This window comes from Juglans microcarpa x Juglans regia, chromosome 7D (genome assembly GCF_004785595.1).
Source record: "Juglans microcarpa x Juglans regia isolate MS1-56 chromosome 7D, Jm3101_v1.0, whole genome shotgun sequence".
Taxonomy (NCBI): Eukaryota; Viridiplantae; Streptophyta; class Magnoliopsida; order Fagales; family Juglandaceae; genus Juglans; species Juglans microcarpa x Juglans regia.
This window is the reverse complement of record NC_054606.1, coordinates 2,766,180-2,781,593: the sequence shown is the minus strand read 5'-3', so window position 1 is coordinate 2,781,593 and position 15,414 is coordinate 2,766,180. Positions and strand designations below refer to the sequence as shown.

The window sequence follows — 15,414 nt, the reverse complement described above, 5'->3', positions numbered from 1 at the left end:
GGCTGGCAATTATTAATTAATGGGGAGAGATTCTAGTTGAAGATAAAGCTGGCTAGAGGTCGTTTTTTATGATCCAGTCCTTCAGTACTTTGGAAGGCAGCCACCAAGAAATCTTTTGACCTATCTCTGTCTCTCTCCCTCGAATGATGAAGCCAAAGAAATTAAAGTTAAATCATATATATATATATATATATAGATCGATAGACGGTCCAATATTGTATGATGTGATCATCAAGGTGATTTATAATTTTGTTGTAAGCTGCGGTACTTAATTGATTGAATTATTATAGCATTGGTTAATGTTACAAAGCATTCGAGTTTAGTCTGTCGTGGTAAGCTGGTTGGTTGTTGAATTATATATATATATGCATGCATGCACCATTCTTTATTTAGTTTTATTTTGCTGATCAATTGGAATTATATCAATTCTCAATTGTATCACTAGCTAGTCCGGAATATTTACAGCTTATTGAAAGGAATTTGTACAACTATTTAACATTAAAGAGAGAGAGAGAGAGAGAGAAGGATATCCATTAATTAATTAGTGGCCGATTACACACACACACACATATATATATATATATACACATATCAGCCAATTAATTTTGTCCTCAACTCGTCAAAGGGCGTAAATTTCAACTGAGATTAACCATATATATATATATACCAACCAATTAATTCTGGATAAAAAAACAAGCTGGTTGAGGCGCTGGTCTTTTCTTTCTCACAAATCACAACCACTAAAGTCAGCGTAGAAAGTGCATGCTGTCCTCCCTAATCACAACCTACAGTTGAACCGCCCTTATCCTCAAAGCTGGTCAACGTTAGATAAGCCAATTAGTCTGAGGTGGTAACAAATCTCAGACAAATTAAAGGTTACAAAATCATGGTGGTGCGAGAAACATGCGAATTAAAATACGTACACAGCTCAGCTTCCTACGCACTACTTGATTATAATCACAATTCACAAGTGTCACGCCCATGCTCCGCCTCTGCTCAAAAAGCACCATGACAGCTAAGCTGATCAACTCACTCAGTCAGTCAACGTTTTCGGCCAGAGCCTACGACATGCATTTCATGTAGCGTGGATGTACTATATATACATACACATATATATATATATATAAGCTATATATATACCCACCTAATATATATAATTAATTAATTAGTTCAGTACCCTAGGCGCTTGGTATGCATGCTACGTACTACAGTACTATTACTACTACATAATACATATTCCTAACTTATAATAGTAGTTCCAATGCTCTAATTAGATCACACCCCACCATTACACTCGAATAATTCCATGTTTTAGTAACTACTTGGCCAATTTGATAATTCGCACGTTACAAAAAAATTATTTATTTATAACTAGTTATTTTCTATTAAAATAAATATATTCTCATCATAAATAATCATTTTTATTGTAAATAATTCGTCATTTTCCTTATAATGTTGGCCAGGATCATATTGCTCAAATTAATTTCTCAACTAAATATCAAATAATCTCATTTGCGCGCATTAGAGCATAAGTTGGAGCTACTTCTACTGCTGATCATGACAAAAGGAAATCCTTGACATGAGTTGACACATGATTCACTTAATAACAAAATAACAGGAAAAGATCTTGATCCTATTAATGAAAGGCTAATTTTATAGGAGGTGATGGGGGACCAGAGCAGATTCATGGTCCACGTCCCTACTTATAAATACCGCCAGGGGGGAGTAGTTATTGAGAAAAATGTATGCTCTTTAGATGTGGTTCCTGTGGGCCCACCAAAATTACATAATTACAAAACATTAATTATGAAACTTTTGAGTTTATACTTAAATTACAGTTTCTTGATACAAAAATTACAAGAAAGAAAAGGGAAAATGAATAATTATTAAGAGGATCGTCAGTAGTAATTTGCTTCACAAAACTTACGGGTCAGCTGCCACATCAGTAGTTGAACCAATCCCCACCTGCAACCACGGTGAGGAACCCCCACTCGTGTTCATGTCCTTCAACTCACTTAGCTTAGCTAACTTCACGTTACTGTCTGCCTCATCATCCACATTCGGCACTGAACCATTACTGTCATTGACATTATTGTTGTTGTTATCATTGTTGCCGACGTCATTGTCTACATTTTGACGGTGGTGGAGGTGGTTGTGTTGTTGGCAGTGATTATCTTCCTTTTCTTTCCCACCTGTCCAAGGCTGTAGATAAATTTCTGTAGATACTTCGAGGTTTGGGGGCTTTACTTGGTCCCGCCGAGCCCCATTGAGATCTTCAACTGGTGCAGGCAGGTTAAGATCGAGCTTCAGGTCCAGCAAGTCTGAGTCATCGAACTTAGACCTTGGATTGATTTTCTCCATCTGATCTTGCAACTGTTGAAACTTTGCTATCGTAGACGTGTCGGGTGCGTTTGATGTGATCCAATGGCACCTCTTGTGGCCCCTAGCGCCTGCCCGGACGAGAAAATACGGTGACATATCGAGCACTCGTGCACCTTCGATTTCCTCTTGGATGTGGATGCCATTAATGGTGGATCAGAACCTTGATCGAGTTGTAGGGTTGAGTTTGATTTAGTTGGGAAGAATTCTTCGTGTGTGATCACGTCTTCATCGGCTTGACTATCATCGAGGTGATGGTCGAGCCGGGCGGCGAAACAGCCTTTAACTTTCTTGTGGCTAGCTCTATGACCACCTAATGCTTGGTGTGAATTAAACACTTTCTTGCATGCCTTACACTCGAACAATCCTTTGGCCACGCCCTTGTTCTTGTTGTTGTTGTTCTCTACTGGAACCCTAAAAGAAATTGGAGCAATGAAATTCATGGGGTTTCTTCTCTCCTCTTCTTTACTAGCTGAAGCACAAGACTCCTCCGCCTCGGCCTCGGCCTCGGCCACCGTAGGGTCGACGGCTGCATTTGATAACATCATCAAGCAATTAGCGAGGTCTTCCTCCTCGCTAGAAGGGCAATTCGAATTGAAATTTCCCACTTTTGCTCTGAATGATCTTTTCCTTTTAGACCAGCCACACTCTCTTCTTCCCGTGTCATCGTCACCTTCCGAACCAGCTGGCGACGACACCAGGGACTCGGCGTCTTCGGAGCTACATTTTCCATGTTCGAGAAAAGATTTCCATGACAAGAATTCTTTACCACAATTCTGGCAAACTCGACAGCTCTTTAGCCGATTTGGGTTCGTTCTCAAAGCATACATGCGCTTGTTATTAGGTGGAACGTTGCCACCAGCGAGCTTTTCCTCCCAATCACTTGCAGGGTCTTCGTCGTCAATGTGTCCGCTCTCGTCGCCTATTCCGTGCGCCCTCATGTGGCCACCCAGTGCTCTTCCACATCCAAAACCTTTCTTGCAAATTTTGCAGAAGTGCTTCAAGTTATTGGATTGCTGTTCCACAATCAAGGCCATACAAAATTAAAAAGGAAAGAAAAAAAAGAAGAGGAAAAAGGAAATCCAAGAGAGAGGAAGATCGCGCAGATCGATGTATAGTAGGCTAAGGATAATAGAGGAGGGAGAGCTAGGCCCCCAGGTTGGAGTTTATTCTTGTAGTGGATGTTGTGTCGTGGGGTTGAACGATGAAGATGAAGGGGTAGTAGTCCTGGTTTTTAGTTGTAGTATTGGTTGAGGTTAATTTGTGAATGGGAGAGAGATAGCGGTGTGGGAGTTCTGGAAGAAGTATAGAGAGAGTGTGGTGACAAGTGGTGGGAGGGTGAGAGGGCGAGAGACTTTTTCTACGACTTTGTGGTGGTGGCGCCGCCGACGGTCAAACCAACTAAAGGAGGCCCGAAACTCCAGTACTGTGTTTGTGTATGTGCGTATGAGAGAGAGAGAGAGAGAGAGAGAGCTCTCGAGAGAGTGTTGAGGGAGTGAGTGAAAGGGGAAGGGAGTGGTTCTAACTGCCATACCTATTCATATCCCTTCAATTCCAAGCCAAGAAAACTAACTTATGCTTCTCCTTGTCTGTCGGTTGGTTCAAGCTGCTTTTCCACACAAAATATATAATATTATAAACTAATTATAATTATCACTCACCCTTTTGGGTTTATCCTTTTATTACGTTTTCTATTATTTATAGGCCTTTTACAAATGGGATATTAGTTACACTTTTCCTAACAGGGTATGTAAAAGCTGTTTGGATTGAAAACTCACTTCAATTTATCTCATCTCATCATTATAATTTTTTCAAATTTTTATATAAAATATAATAAACAATTCAACTATTTTAAATCTCAAAAAATAATAATATTAAAAAATAATAGTTTAACAATATTTTATTCTTCTATTCATAAACCATCTTAACTTATCCTACCTCTTCTCTGAATCCAAATGCCTTTTTGTTGTTACTATTTTGGAAGACGATTCGAAGTCAATGAAAAAACTCTTATTATGTTGAATTTCAATGATGCAGTGGAGCGATCGACCAGGCCGAAAAGTTATGATCTCAAGTCAAGTTGGCCTAGATCAGCTTGATCGGGCCGTGTTTTAGTATCCACTAATGTCTTTTCGGCCAGTCTATTTAAATCATATTTAGTTGTGATCAGTACAACAAGAGAGGATATATTAATATTGTCACCTCCGCATATACAATCCTTGAATTAATTTGAACAAGCTGCAAATTGGCTTTCTATTTAGGAGACGTGCATCATAGTACTACAAGCTTAGAACATGACTATAAAACGAGCATGGAGGTTCGTCACCAGCAATAAGTGTGAAGTTTAACAAATTAATAGACTAGTGAAACTAATGCACATGTATACGACTTAATTTGATCAATCTGATCTTGCCTCATAACATATCACGAAGCATACTGACGGATCAGGCGTGCATGTCTACATGATGTTAGTTTGATGTAAAGTTGGTGCTTTTCAGATACATTATCTGTATAAGTCGAGATGTGTTTGTAAGCTTTCTATGGTTTCATTGGTTTGGTTTCTTTTTGTGTGTAATTAATTAGTTCGTGCTCCCTAATTGGTTGTACGTTTTATCTGTCCGACCTACTTGACCTTTTTCCGGTACCAAGTCGAATGTGAAATGTAGGCGCAAGGGTTTACATCCTCGATTTGCCATAAGTAATATTGCAGCAGATCATGATCGATGAATTATGTTCTGATTAATTGTCGATAAAGGTGTAGTGTTGCATGTCCAGGACTAGGAGCTTAGACTATAGTACTGATGGTTCTTCTTTCCTTGCATAACTTGCTAAAGTGACAGCACAGTACTTTCGTTTGACAGTCCACATCAATCTAGCTAGTAAGCAAGAGTATTGGGAAGGCTTTTGATTCATCTATACATACACATCGATCTTTTTTTTTTTTTTTTTTTTTTTTTATCTTTTCTTTTCCTTCATCAATTGGTCTTGAAAAGCATATATATATATATATATATATATATATATATATATATATTAATTGTTGAAACTTCAATGATAGTGAGTTATGAAGTGCCAACCACAATTTAAGTAGTCAGTAAACTCTTTGCCAAGCAATAAATAAAGACATTGCTTCAATGAGAGCTGTGGTTTTAGTCTGTAATCCATCATTAATCATTCTTTTCTTTTGCTTTGATTCAAAGCATTCCCAAAACCAACTAGTTAGAGATCTAAGAGTGATCAAGAGCATACCTGTTAGTTCAGCTAGCTAGAGTGAAGCTTCCTGATCGAGTCTGCGCTTAGTACTACTGCATCTGATCTACAAAGTTACACAGGCCAGTTCTCTTTTTGAAAGATGCAATCTCTTCTCAATTACCATCATTCCATTTATGGTTAGAGCGAGCTGCTTCCCTTGCTCTCTCTGATATGGAAAAGTTGCATCGAAATTGGAATTATTTCAAGAGTAGAACCTTTAAACATTCAAAAGCAGTCCGAACGGCCTTAATTAGACTTCAAGGAAAGCATACATAAGATGAGCATGGAGTGCGTAATAAGATCGAGTACGTGCATTTGCGTGTAGGCTTTACAACGTCTAGAATTATATGTGGGTTAGGCTGTGGTCCAGAACCATGTGAAATAATGGACATTGGGGGCTTTTGTTCTGCAGAAGATTCATAAGTTCTTGGCACCTTTTGGCAAGTACGTAGTCTGCTCATTTTTAACTAGTTTAGATCGAGAAGTAGTAGTTCTCTTAAAGCTAGCCGATACATTTTTTTTAAGTAATTAATTTGAAAATTAAATACATGCCAATAAATTAATGCTATGTATTATGCAGAAAAAGAAAAGATTTTCTTTGAAACTAGAAGGTGGTATATATTTTTCAATAATTTCTGTACAGTTTTAGACCTTCGGAGAAAATTAAATGAAATATATTTAGGTTTTAGATGATCATGATTTTTGTAAATTTAGAGAGGTAAGCAATAACTTCTGCCGACACTGTTGAAGTATTAATTACTCAAAAAATTCATAAGAACACCAAAAGTGGAATAAACTATGATTACCGATAGAGCCAGGCCAGAGAAAAGGTGGGAGAAGAAAATTAAAAAAGGAAAAGGGGAAAAAAAAAAAAAAAAAAAAAAAAAAGGTCGAGGGAATCGATAGGCCGGCCGGTAAAGCGAGCGGTACATAAATAGAATCCAATCCAAAACTCAAATTCTTGATCGCGTTCCAAGTTTGTGCTCCAAAGATTGGGCTTGGCCCACTAAACGACATCTATCTGAAGTTTGCTGGCTCACATCAGTACGTTGTGGACTTGTGGTTATCATAACAAAACGATTAAATATAGTATAAAAATCTCCATAGATCACTTTATATATCTCTCTCTTTTGAGAACCAAAATCTCGGTTTATGAAGCACTATATATATATATATATATAGGGGACTCCATGTTTCCAAGTCATCGAGGCAAAGTCCATCAATGATTTTGTACCAAACTGGGTAAGATTTTTTTCTTTTTCAAAAGCATCATAAATTTGAAGGGGAATATTCATAAGGGAAGTAAATCGATAAATGTAGCCATAAGAAGAATTATAGGTATGTATATGCCGCATATCAAGGAGAGAAATAGAATGATGAGGCATCAGGTAAGAGATTACTGGGAAATAAAGTCAAGATAAGTTTTATTTGCTTCCCCAATTTTTTATTGTTTTGGTTTGTCTTCAATTGATTACAAAGTCCAAACTTGGAGATGCTTATTTCTTCCAAGTTGTCTCTTTCTGCATGAAAGTTGCATGAACTGGAATAGCAGTACTTTGACACTTTGATCTATAGTCGGATATATGATATTTCTGCTTGGTGGGAACCTATGACGTGCATGGGCCACCTATGCTATTAACTTTGGACTCGCACACATCCATTGTGTGCCATGTTGTTGGGTAGTTTCATATCAGTTGTGAAAAAGGTTGGTAGTCAGTTTATAAGTGTGAAGAAAAATCTCATCTTTTGAACTAAATTTTGAGATTGAGAGAAGTCTATACCACCCAATACTAGTATCAGAGCCCAAGTTTACCAACAGTCTTAACTCAACAATCTGCAAGAGAAACAAGTTGTTGTTGTTCCGACTCAGCGCCCGATGTGTGAGGGTAGGGGTGAAAAAAGAATGTTGAACTGGTAAACCGGACCGAACCGGTGAGTTCGGTTTGGTTCTAAATCAGTTCGATACCGGTTCTAGTTTTCAGTCCATAGTTTATAATACAATTATAATTATAATATACTACAACATATTATCACTATATTAATTATTATATACTATATATATAATATACTGAAAAAAGGGGACCAAATCAGACTGAAACCGGTAAAATTAGAAATACCAGTTTAGGGGTTTAGTCAGTGCAATATCAGTTCTTCAAATATTAAAACCGGTTATGTATACCGATTTGATTATAAAATATGTCTAAAATCAGGCCGAACCAAACCAATTACTCCCTTATACATGTGAGGAGAAGATTGTTGGGCTGTCCCACATCTATTGTGGAAGGGGCTAGCTGCATGGTGGTGATTACTTTGTAAGTGAAAACCTCATATCTTGAACTAGATTTTGGAATTGAAAGAGTCCCAAGAGCACCCAACAAATGCAGTATATTAGTCGCCCTTAGTTTGTCCTGCTTGTATATTGTCTGATTATCAATTTTTTTCCGGTCATTTTTTATGAGCAGGTAAAAGATTGGAGCCTTTCTTCCTGGTCGGTCTTAATTATTGATTGCTCTAAAATCGAATTAAAGGTATATGCATGATGCATGTAATTTATGCTTATATGATGTATATATATATATATATATATATATATATATATATATATATATGCATGACTCGTGAGATACACATGCAATTGGAGAAAGAAGAAAAGATCAGAGTACAGGGATGATTATTTTTCCACAATAGGTAAACACTATATATATATTAGTCACCGTTGGTGCACGAAGACAAACTAGAGTACATTATAGCTAATCTGACTTTGATTCATCGTCACCAGCAAATTACATAGAAATATGTTGATTTTCTTATACTTTTTTTCGCTGGGACCAAAACCAGACATATATAGCTAGCTAGGTTTGAAAGTTGACAACAGATCGATAAGTTTGGCCGGGTTGCCAGCCAGCCGGAATCACGTTGTTGGCTACAACAGCATTGCCAGACTCGAGCGAGGTGAGGCGGATGGAGAAAGGAGCCTGTAATGTTGAGCCCGAATCAAGTTTCCAAACTGCACCCCATGACTGCTGCATGGGAAGCCATGTATCCGAATCAAGGGCCTGTTTTAGGTGAACTGCACCAAGGTCCCCATCTCCCTGTTCATATTCTATTAGGGAAGCAAAATAGTTGGGGTTGGAGCCAGAGTCTACGTGAAAGGCTAATGACTTTCCGCGATAGTTGCACTCGACCCTGAAAAGTCATCGTTTTTAGTCATTAGACAAGATGATTAATGAAATGGAAAACAAGAAAATGTTGAAAAAATGACAATGACAAGAATTTTAAGGTAGTTTATTCAAGGAAGGATATTGCGATAATCGTTAGAGTCAAAATATTTGAAATATATAGAGCGGTAATCTCTTGGACTCTTGCATGGTCTGATTCCCCATATCCAAATTAATGTAGACTTTAAACCCAAAAATGACTCAAAACATGATTTTTTTCACGCTAAACATGCTTAATTTTCTTCGCCCCAACGCATCATGCATGCATAGTAGAATTACCTTCTGTACTGAATCTGCAAGACTCCAGCATTTCTTAGTTGACCAGCCTGACCAGAAGTTGCCATGGCACCAAAAGCGGTGCCACTCAGATCAAAATGAACAGATTCTGATGTACACCCTGGACACTCATCCGTGATAACTACAGTCACTGGATTTCCCGAGCATGCTGCATTCGTATTGCACTTAACCTGCGTGAATATCAGATGTTGCCACATGGATCTCATGAGCCATTTTTTTCAAAATTAATTAAGGATAAAGGAGACGGGCGTTGAGAAGGTCCTGACCTGATAACAAGCTCCACATCCTTTGCCTGACTCGAATAAAGAAGGGCCTCCGGCCGATATCATTGAAGAGAATGGGGCTTGCTCTACTGTATTCCCATATCCACACGCACCCCCTACACATGAAAGAAAATCAAATTTCAAGCATATATAAATGACATTTTCATACACATTTTCTATGAATATGAGATTAAGGGCATTTGCCATTACCATCACTCCCGGCACCTGTTGGGCTTCCATACCAGGTTGCACCGGCGGGTGACCAATTAGAATCAGATTGAAGCTTCGAGACATTAAGAAGCTTGGGGTTGAAGCAAGAACTTGGGCTCAGCAAAAGAGAAAAGAGAGCCATAAGAGTAATTAGAGAGCATGGATATTGAAGAACAAGGTCAGCCATTATTCTATATATCACAGTGCTCAAAAGAACACACAGGCCTAGAGTTGAGCAAGTGGCAGACGTTGTGTGTGGCGTTGGCTTGTATGAGATGAGATAACGGAGAATGAATGGTTCGGTGGAATTTATAGAGGAAGGACGGGGCTTGGGTTCTAATACTTCCAAGCATAATATAATTATATGCTACGTACATGCCACTGAGATCGATCGATATATAGAGCTGCTACGTACATGCCACTACATACATGCCACTAGACGTTGGTTTCATTTTCTTAAGTTACAAGCTGCCAATTAACATATGCATGCATTTTGATATATATGTCAATTGTCAAATGCATCATGTACATGTAAAACATTTCCTTCACGTATTCTTCTCTAGTATTAGTAGTACTCATGCAGCATACTACCATATCCATACTCATCACTTTCAACGTCGTAATACTTACAAAGATATGGACTATTCCGTATCATAGGATGCCATGACTTCCGCCATATATCATGGACCAATTTATTCAATTAAGATTCATTGTATTGTGGTGTATATATATATATATATATATATATATATATATTTGATTAATTGATGAAATCATGAAACGTCACGTATTCTTAATCTGAGGTAACTTGATCTTTGGCGCCATACTTCAGTCTGATAATAATTAAAGGCTTTATTCATGTGATTCATATTTAGAAGAAAAGTCTAAAAACTGAAAGAATAATGTTGTCCGATACGGAAATGAAAATATAAGATGATAACCACGCGCACGGTGCTGCTATTTTTCTTTCCATTCTTTTTTGTCTTTGTTAAAACAACTATATTTATATAAATAGTGGCGGAACTAGAGGTTTTTCTTTTGGGGGGGGGTGGGCCTATTTTTCTAACGTATGACACATGCATGTAAAAAAAAAAAAAAAAAAAAAAAAAAAAGACAAATCTTAATCTTAACGTGGAGGATTAAACCATCAACGTGGTTCCGTCATTGTATATAAAGATTGGAACTTTATATTTAATTATAATATGGAGATTAATTTTTTTGTAATTTATCTCAAAGAAGTCCTCTTTAATTTGTTCCTAAGTTACCATGAATGTGTTCAATATAGAATGAGATTTTACCCTTTCTTTTGTTCTGTACGTACCTTTGCCCGGCAAAGTAACCATTGAGGCACGAAAATGAGTAGTACCACCGAATTAGTCATGTTTCACGTGGAAACTGCGTCAACTAGAAAACGGTTACCCGCGAGGATAGTTAATAGTTAAGCCATCTTGGCGGGACCCACATGAACAGTAGACCCACATGCGTCGTGGGTCCACGGACCGACCAAATTAAACTTTGTATTTTTGTGTCCTTGTTGACAATGTTGTGTAGATTTACAGTGACCTGCACCCGGCCACTTTTCAAGGAGATGCAAATTTTAATTAACCTCATGAACGATTTGCGGTTTTGATTGAAAGCGATGCTTCTTTCCTTAATGTGGCCGTTAATGGCGGTTATTATAAGCCGTTGAAAATCTAATCCACACCTGATCTGACGGCAGAAAAATACTCACCTTGCACGTGGGGAGTCCACATCATCAGAGACAACGGCACGTAATATTTGGCAAAGATTGAGGCTAGGTTTTTTGTAAGTACTTTCTCAACAGTATTTGCATGTCGGGGAATGTAGGTAGGTAGGTACATACATACATACATACATAAGCGATATATATACGTACATACACATATATATATATATATAACTAGATGAAGATCGAGAATCTGATATTTTTCTTCACCGATCACGTCGTTGGTTGACAGGTTTGCTTTGATGTAACATTGAAGGATCATCAATGGTAGAAGTTTTTTTCTTTCTAGAGGTTGAACACATGGTTTTCACTTTCAAGGTCAGAAAAAGAGAGACAGAAATCTGAACCCCCCAATTAGGTGTCTGGATGTTGCATATGGCCATCACTTTCCCAGAAGAAAGAGAGGAAGAAAAAAAATACCCAGGGGACAACTTGTTAATCAGTACGTAGGTCATGACAATGAATATATATAATCCCTGTAGGATCGATATAACTCTGCAATTGAGATAAGTTCATCCATCTTCTAGGCATACATTTATCCTTCAAATGGAGTGCAATTTTGTAAAATTTAAATTTAAAATATTAATATTTTTTTAAAAAAATTAATACTATCATAATGGTCATGATATGATCATTATTTGTAAATCTTATAGCAGAAATTAGTTACAACATATTATGTTTTGAAGGAATCATAGTATTTAAGGATGCAGAAATGTTAAAATATAGAATAGTATTAACATAATGACATGAGTCGTACGTATGTATGTATTGATGATGGCATAAAATCTTAATTTGTCAGCATCGATCGGATTTGATCCATTTCCTCTCATTTTCGTGACATCGGTTTTTTGATGATCGGCCTTTTAAAAATTTCCAAATAATATATATATATATATATATATATATATTAATTTATTGTTACATTAAATACATGATAATCAATTGCAAACCACATGCATTGTCGCTACGAAAAAGTCGGATACAAACTGATCTAGCAATTAATAATTACAAAAGTTTTTAGAGCTTTAGGTCTTCAGGCAAGCTGGGATTGATTTGGACTTGATCATCCGTTCTATATATTGATTTATTTGCTTTAGTTTGGATTATTTGGAATAAACTAATTGTGAGATCAGTTTCTAATTTGACCAAGCTAGCTAGCTAATTGCCCTTCACCATCTTCCTTACAATAATTAAATGTTGAGCCATTTAATTCTAGTGATTTTTCTTTTTCTTGAATCTAGAGCTAGACAGCTCGTTCATGTAAAATTAATATATCTGCCGCCAGCATGCACCTTTAATTAGTGTACAAATTTAAAATGCCTGATTTCATGTAAAATATCCAGAATCATGGTGTCACAAATTTAATGTTAATCAAGAGGAGATTATTATCAGTTGAACAAGAAAGCTGGGTGCAAAATTGACTGTTTCTTTTGAGAAATATTACATCCATAACTTGTATTAATACATCCTAGCTAGCTAGCTTGCTTGATCATTATCTCCGAAGACTAATTGCGTGCATTTTGAAAATGGAACTAATTTAATAAAAAGGAAAACGACCATAATTCAAAGGTAGACCTTTTAAGAGGAAGATACAACAATCGATTCTCTAGAATGATTAAAAAAAAAAAATCCAAGAACACGTGTTTTCACATGATCAAAACAATATTCCCTGTAATTATCTTATTTCACCATTTCGTTCTTTCTTTGTTTTTCACAGTGTTTTTTTTTTTCCTTTTTTCTTTTTTCTTTTACTGCATTTTGATGATCTCTCGTGAGTTAGGATTATTGTTTTAATGTGATTATAACAAAAAAAAAATTATAAATTCGATCATTTTCCCGGTTTGGAATTCATTTTTGAGTTGGGCTTAACAACAAAGCCCAACGTCCAAATTATCCAATTCTGTGGTGTGGTCTGGCTTTCCCAAAGCCCAGTTTCCTGAAAATATAGGAAACTAGACTTGTGACGCGTAATCCAATCTACGGAGAAAAGACACTATAAAAATTATTGTCACCAATAATAACAACATTCTGATGATCATCTTCTCTGGCATGAATTTCACTAATGTCCACCAAACTGATCCGCAGAATTTCTTGCTTGAAACTACCCAAAGCAGACCCATTTCAACTTAGGCCCCAATCTAATTATTTCTTCTTCCTCAAATATTTTGTCCCCAATGCATATAAAATCTACCCTAGACCCATTTCAACTTGGCCCGGTCTAATTATAAATTTATAAACTGACGTAATTTGATGTGATATCTTAGATTATAAAATTAATTTTATTGTAAAATAGATCTAACATACATCAAGTCACGTTAGTTTGTAACTTTAATTTTATATGATCTCTTTATAAATATGGCACTTCTCGATAGAAATTAAAACTCGTATATAGAAATAAATCCTATATATTTTCAGTAATAAAGTGTTGATTGGGCTTATAATCAAAATATTTTGAAATCACTACAAATTTTTCAAGATTTCTTACACCTTTATATATAATTATTATTATAATATAAGATATCGTACGGTAAATGGATGCTTTTCTTTTATTAATCTTTTTAGTTATATATAGAAAGTAATGTCGTAAAGCTATATATCATTAAAGAAAACGACATTAATAAAGTTGTAGGTTAGGTGAATGCACAAGAACATGGCAGCATGGACTGTATTGAAATAGATAATTAGATGTTTGTTTAATGATCAATTACAATAATCGGAACGATTAAGAAACATAATATCTTCGTCGGTGTTCTTTAACCTTCATATGTTCTCGACAATAAAGCAGCAGCATCATTTAAAATAAAGGCCAGGCCATTGTCTAGGCTGGGGTGGCTTCATGTTATTAAACAAATGCATGGATATTATAATTTATATATGGTCAAAAGTTGATGATATATATATATTCCTATGGTTGCGTCTAATATATATTCTATGTAATTTGAAACTAAAAATACACAAACCTCCGGCCTCTAAGGTCTTTCACTCAATTTTTCATATTGTTTTTCTAAACTATACATCAATTTAATTCAGCAATTACCTAGCTGCCAGACTATCAAGAAATTGTGATTTCTCTCCTTTCTCCTTCAAAAAGAAAATTTATTCTGAGAATTCTATAAAAAATTATTAAGTTAATAAAGGATTTTTTTTTTCAAAAGTCATTTCACAAAAAATAATTATATATATAATTTTTTTAAAGAACAAAAAATTGGGAATAGGTCATTATATATGTAAGGTATCAGGGCCTTCACCAAGTATAGTTGGCCTTGGAGAAGTCATAATATCCTATAAAGTCACCACTATAAGAAAAACAAGTATTTATAATGACTTATTTACGACGAAAATGAACTCATTTTGGTTGAAAGTATTGTTTTTTAGCATATAATGACCACATATAAATGTTTTTCTTGTAGTGCATTCATGAGTGCTTAACTCTACATTGGCTACTTATTAACTAAAAATGGACTTTATAAGTGAATCTTAGGAAAACTTTAAATTTATTAATTAGTCTTTTTGGAATTATAGAATAAATATAATATATTGATCGAATTGAGTGTAGAAGATGGTGAATGATATTACAGATCGTCTAGTAGTATTGGATCGATCATGATCATCTTAGTTAATGTGTTATGAATGAAGCAAAAGGTTAGAAGAATAAATTAAAGCATGATTAGCCATTTAAGTAGTGCAATTAAAGAATGATTATTACAAAGTCCAAACGGTGATAACGCCAAATTACGATGGTTAGTATATACGTCTGCTTATTCTAACTTACATGTTGGGCTCTTGTGTTGCAAAAAGGAGCATTTTCTGCCCATCACTTCGCCTGTTTTTATTTTTTTAATGTTAGGATTACGACTTTTGTTTCTTCTACTTACAAAAATATAAGGGATCGAGCTGGATTAATCGGAGGAATATGAACAAGGGCGGCAAGAGTTGCTTCCATATGGGATAGCCGTATAGACTAGTACTGTTTGGACGGTTGTTTTACATCTTCCAAGCTCATTGAAATGATCAAGAGCCGGCTCTTTTAGCACCAAAAACAAACTAT

The 15,414-nt window shown here is 35.9% G+C and overlaps 1 protein-coding gene and 1 pseudogene across 1 annotated transcript; both read right to left on the bottom strand.

Annotated features, from left to right (window-relative positions):
• Nucleotides 1-1,698: 1,698 nt before the first annotated feature.
• LOC121238561 lies at nucleotides 1,699-3,903 on the bottom strand (annotated as a pseudogene).
• Nucleotides 3,904-8,305: 4,402 nt separating this feature from the next.
• LOC121238558 (putative expansin-B2) lies at nucleotides 8,306-9,978 on the bottom strand. Its single transcript, XM_041135479.1, has 4 exons — nucleotides 9,620-9,978; nucleotides 9,413-9,525; nucleotides 9,129-9,316; nucleotides 8,306-8,817 (listed from the first exon to the last, which is right to left on the bottom strand). Exons 1-4 carry the CDS (start codon nucleotides 9,804-9,806, stop codon nucleotides 8,484-8,486), a joined length of 822 nt encoding a protein of 273 aa, XP_040991413.1. The 5' UTR covers nucleotides 9,807-9,978; the 3' UTR covers nucleotides 8,306-8,483.
• Between the last annotated feature and the right edge of the window lie 5,436 nt (nucleotides 9,979-15,414).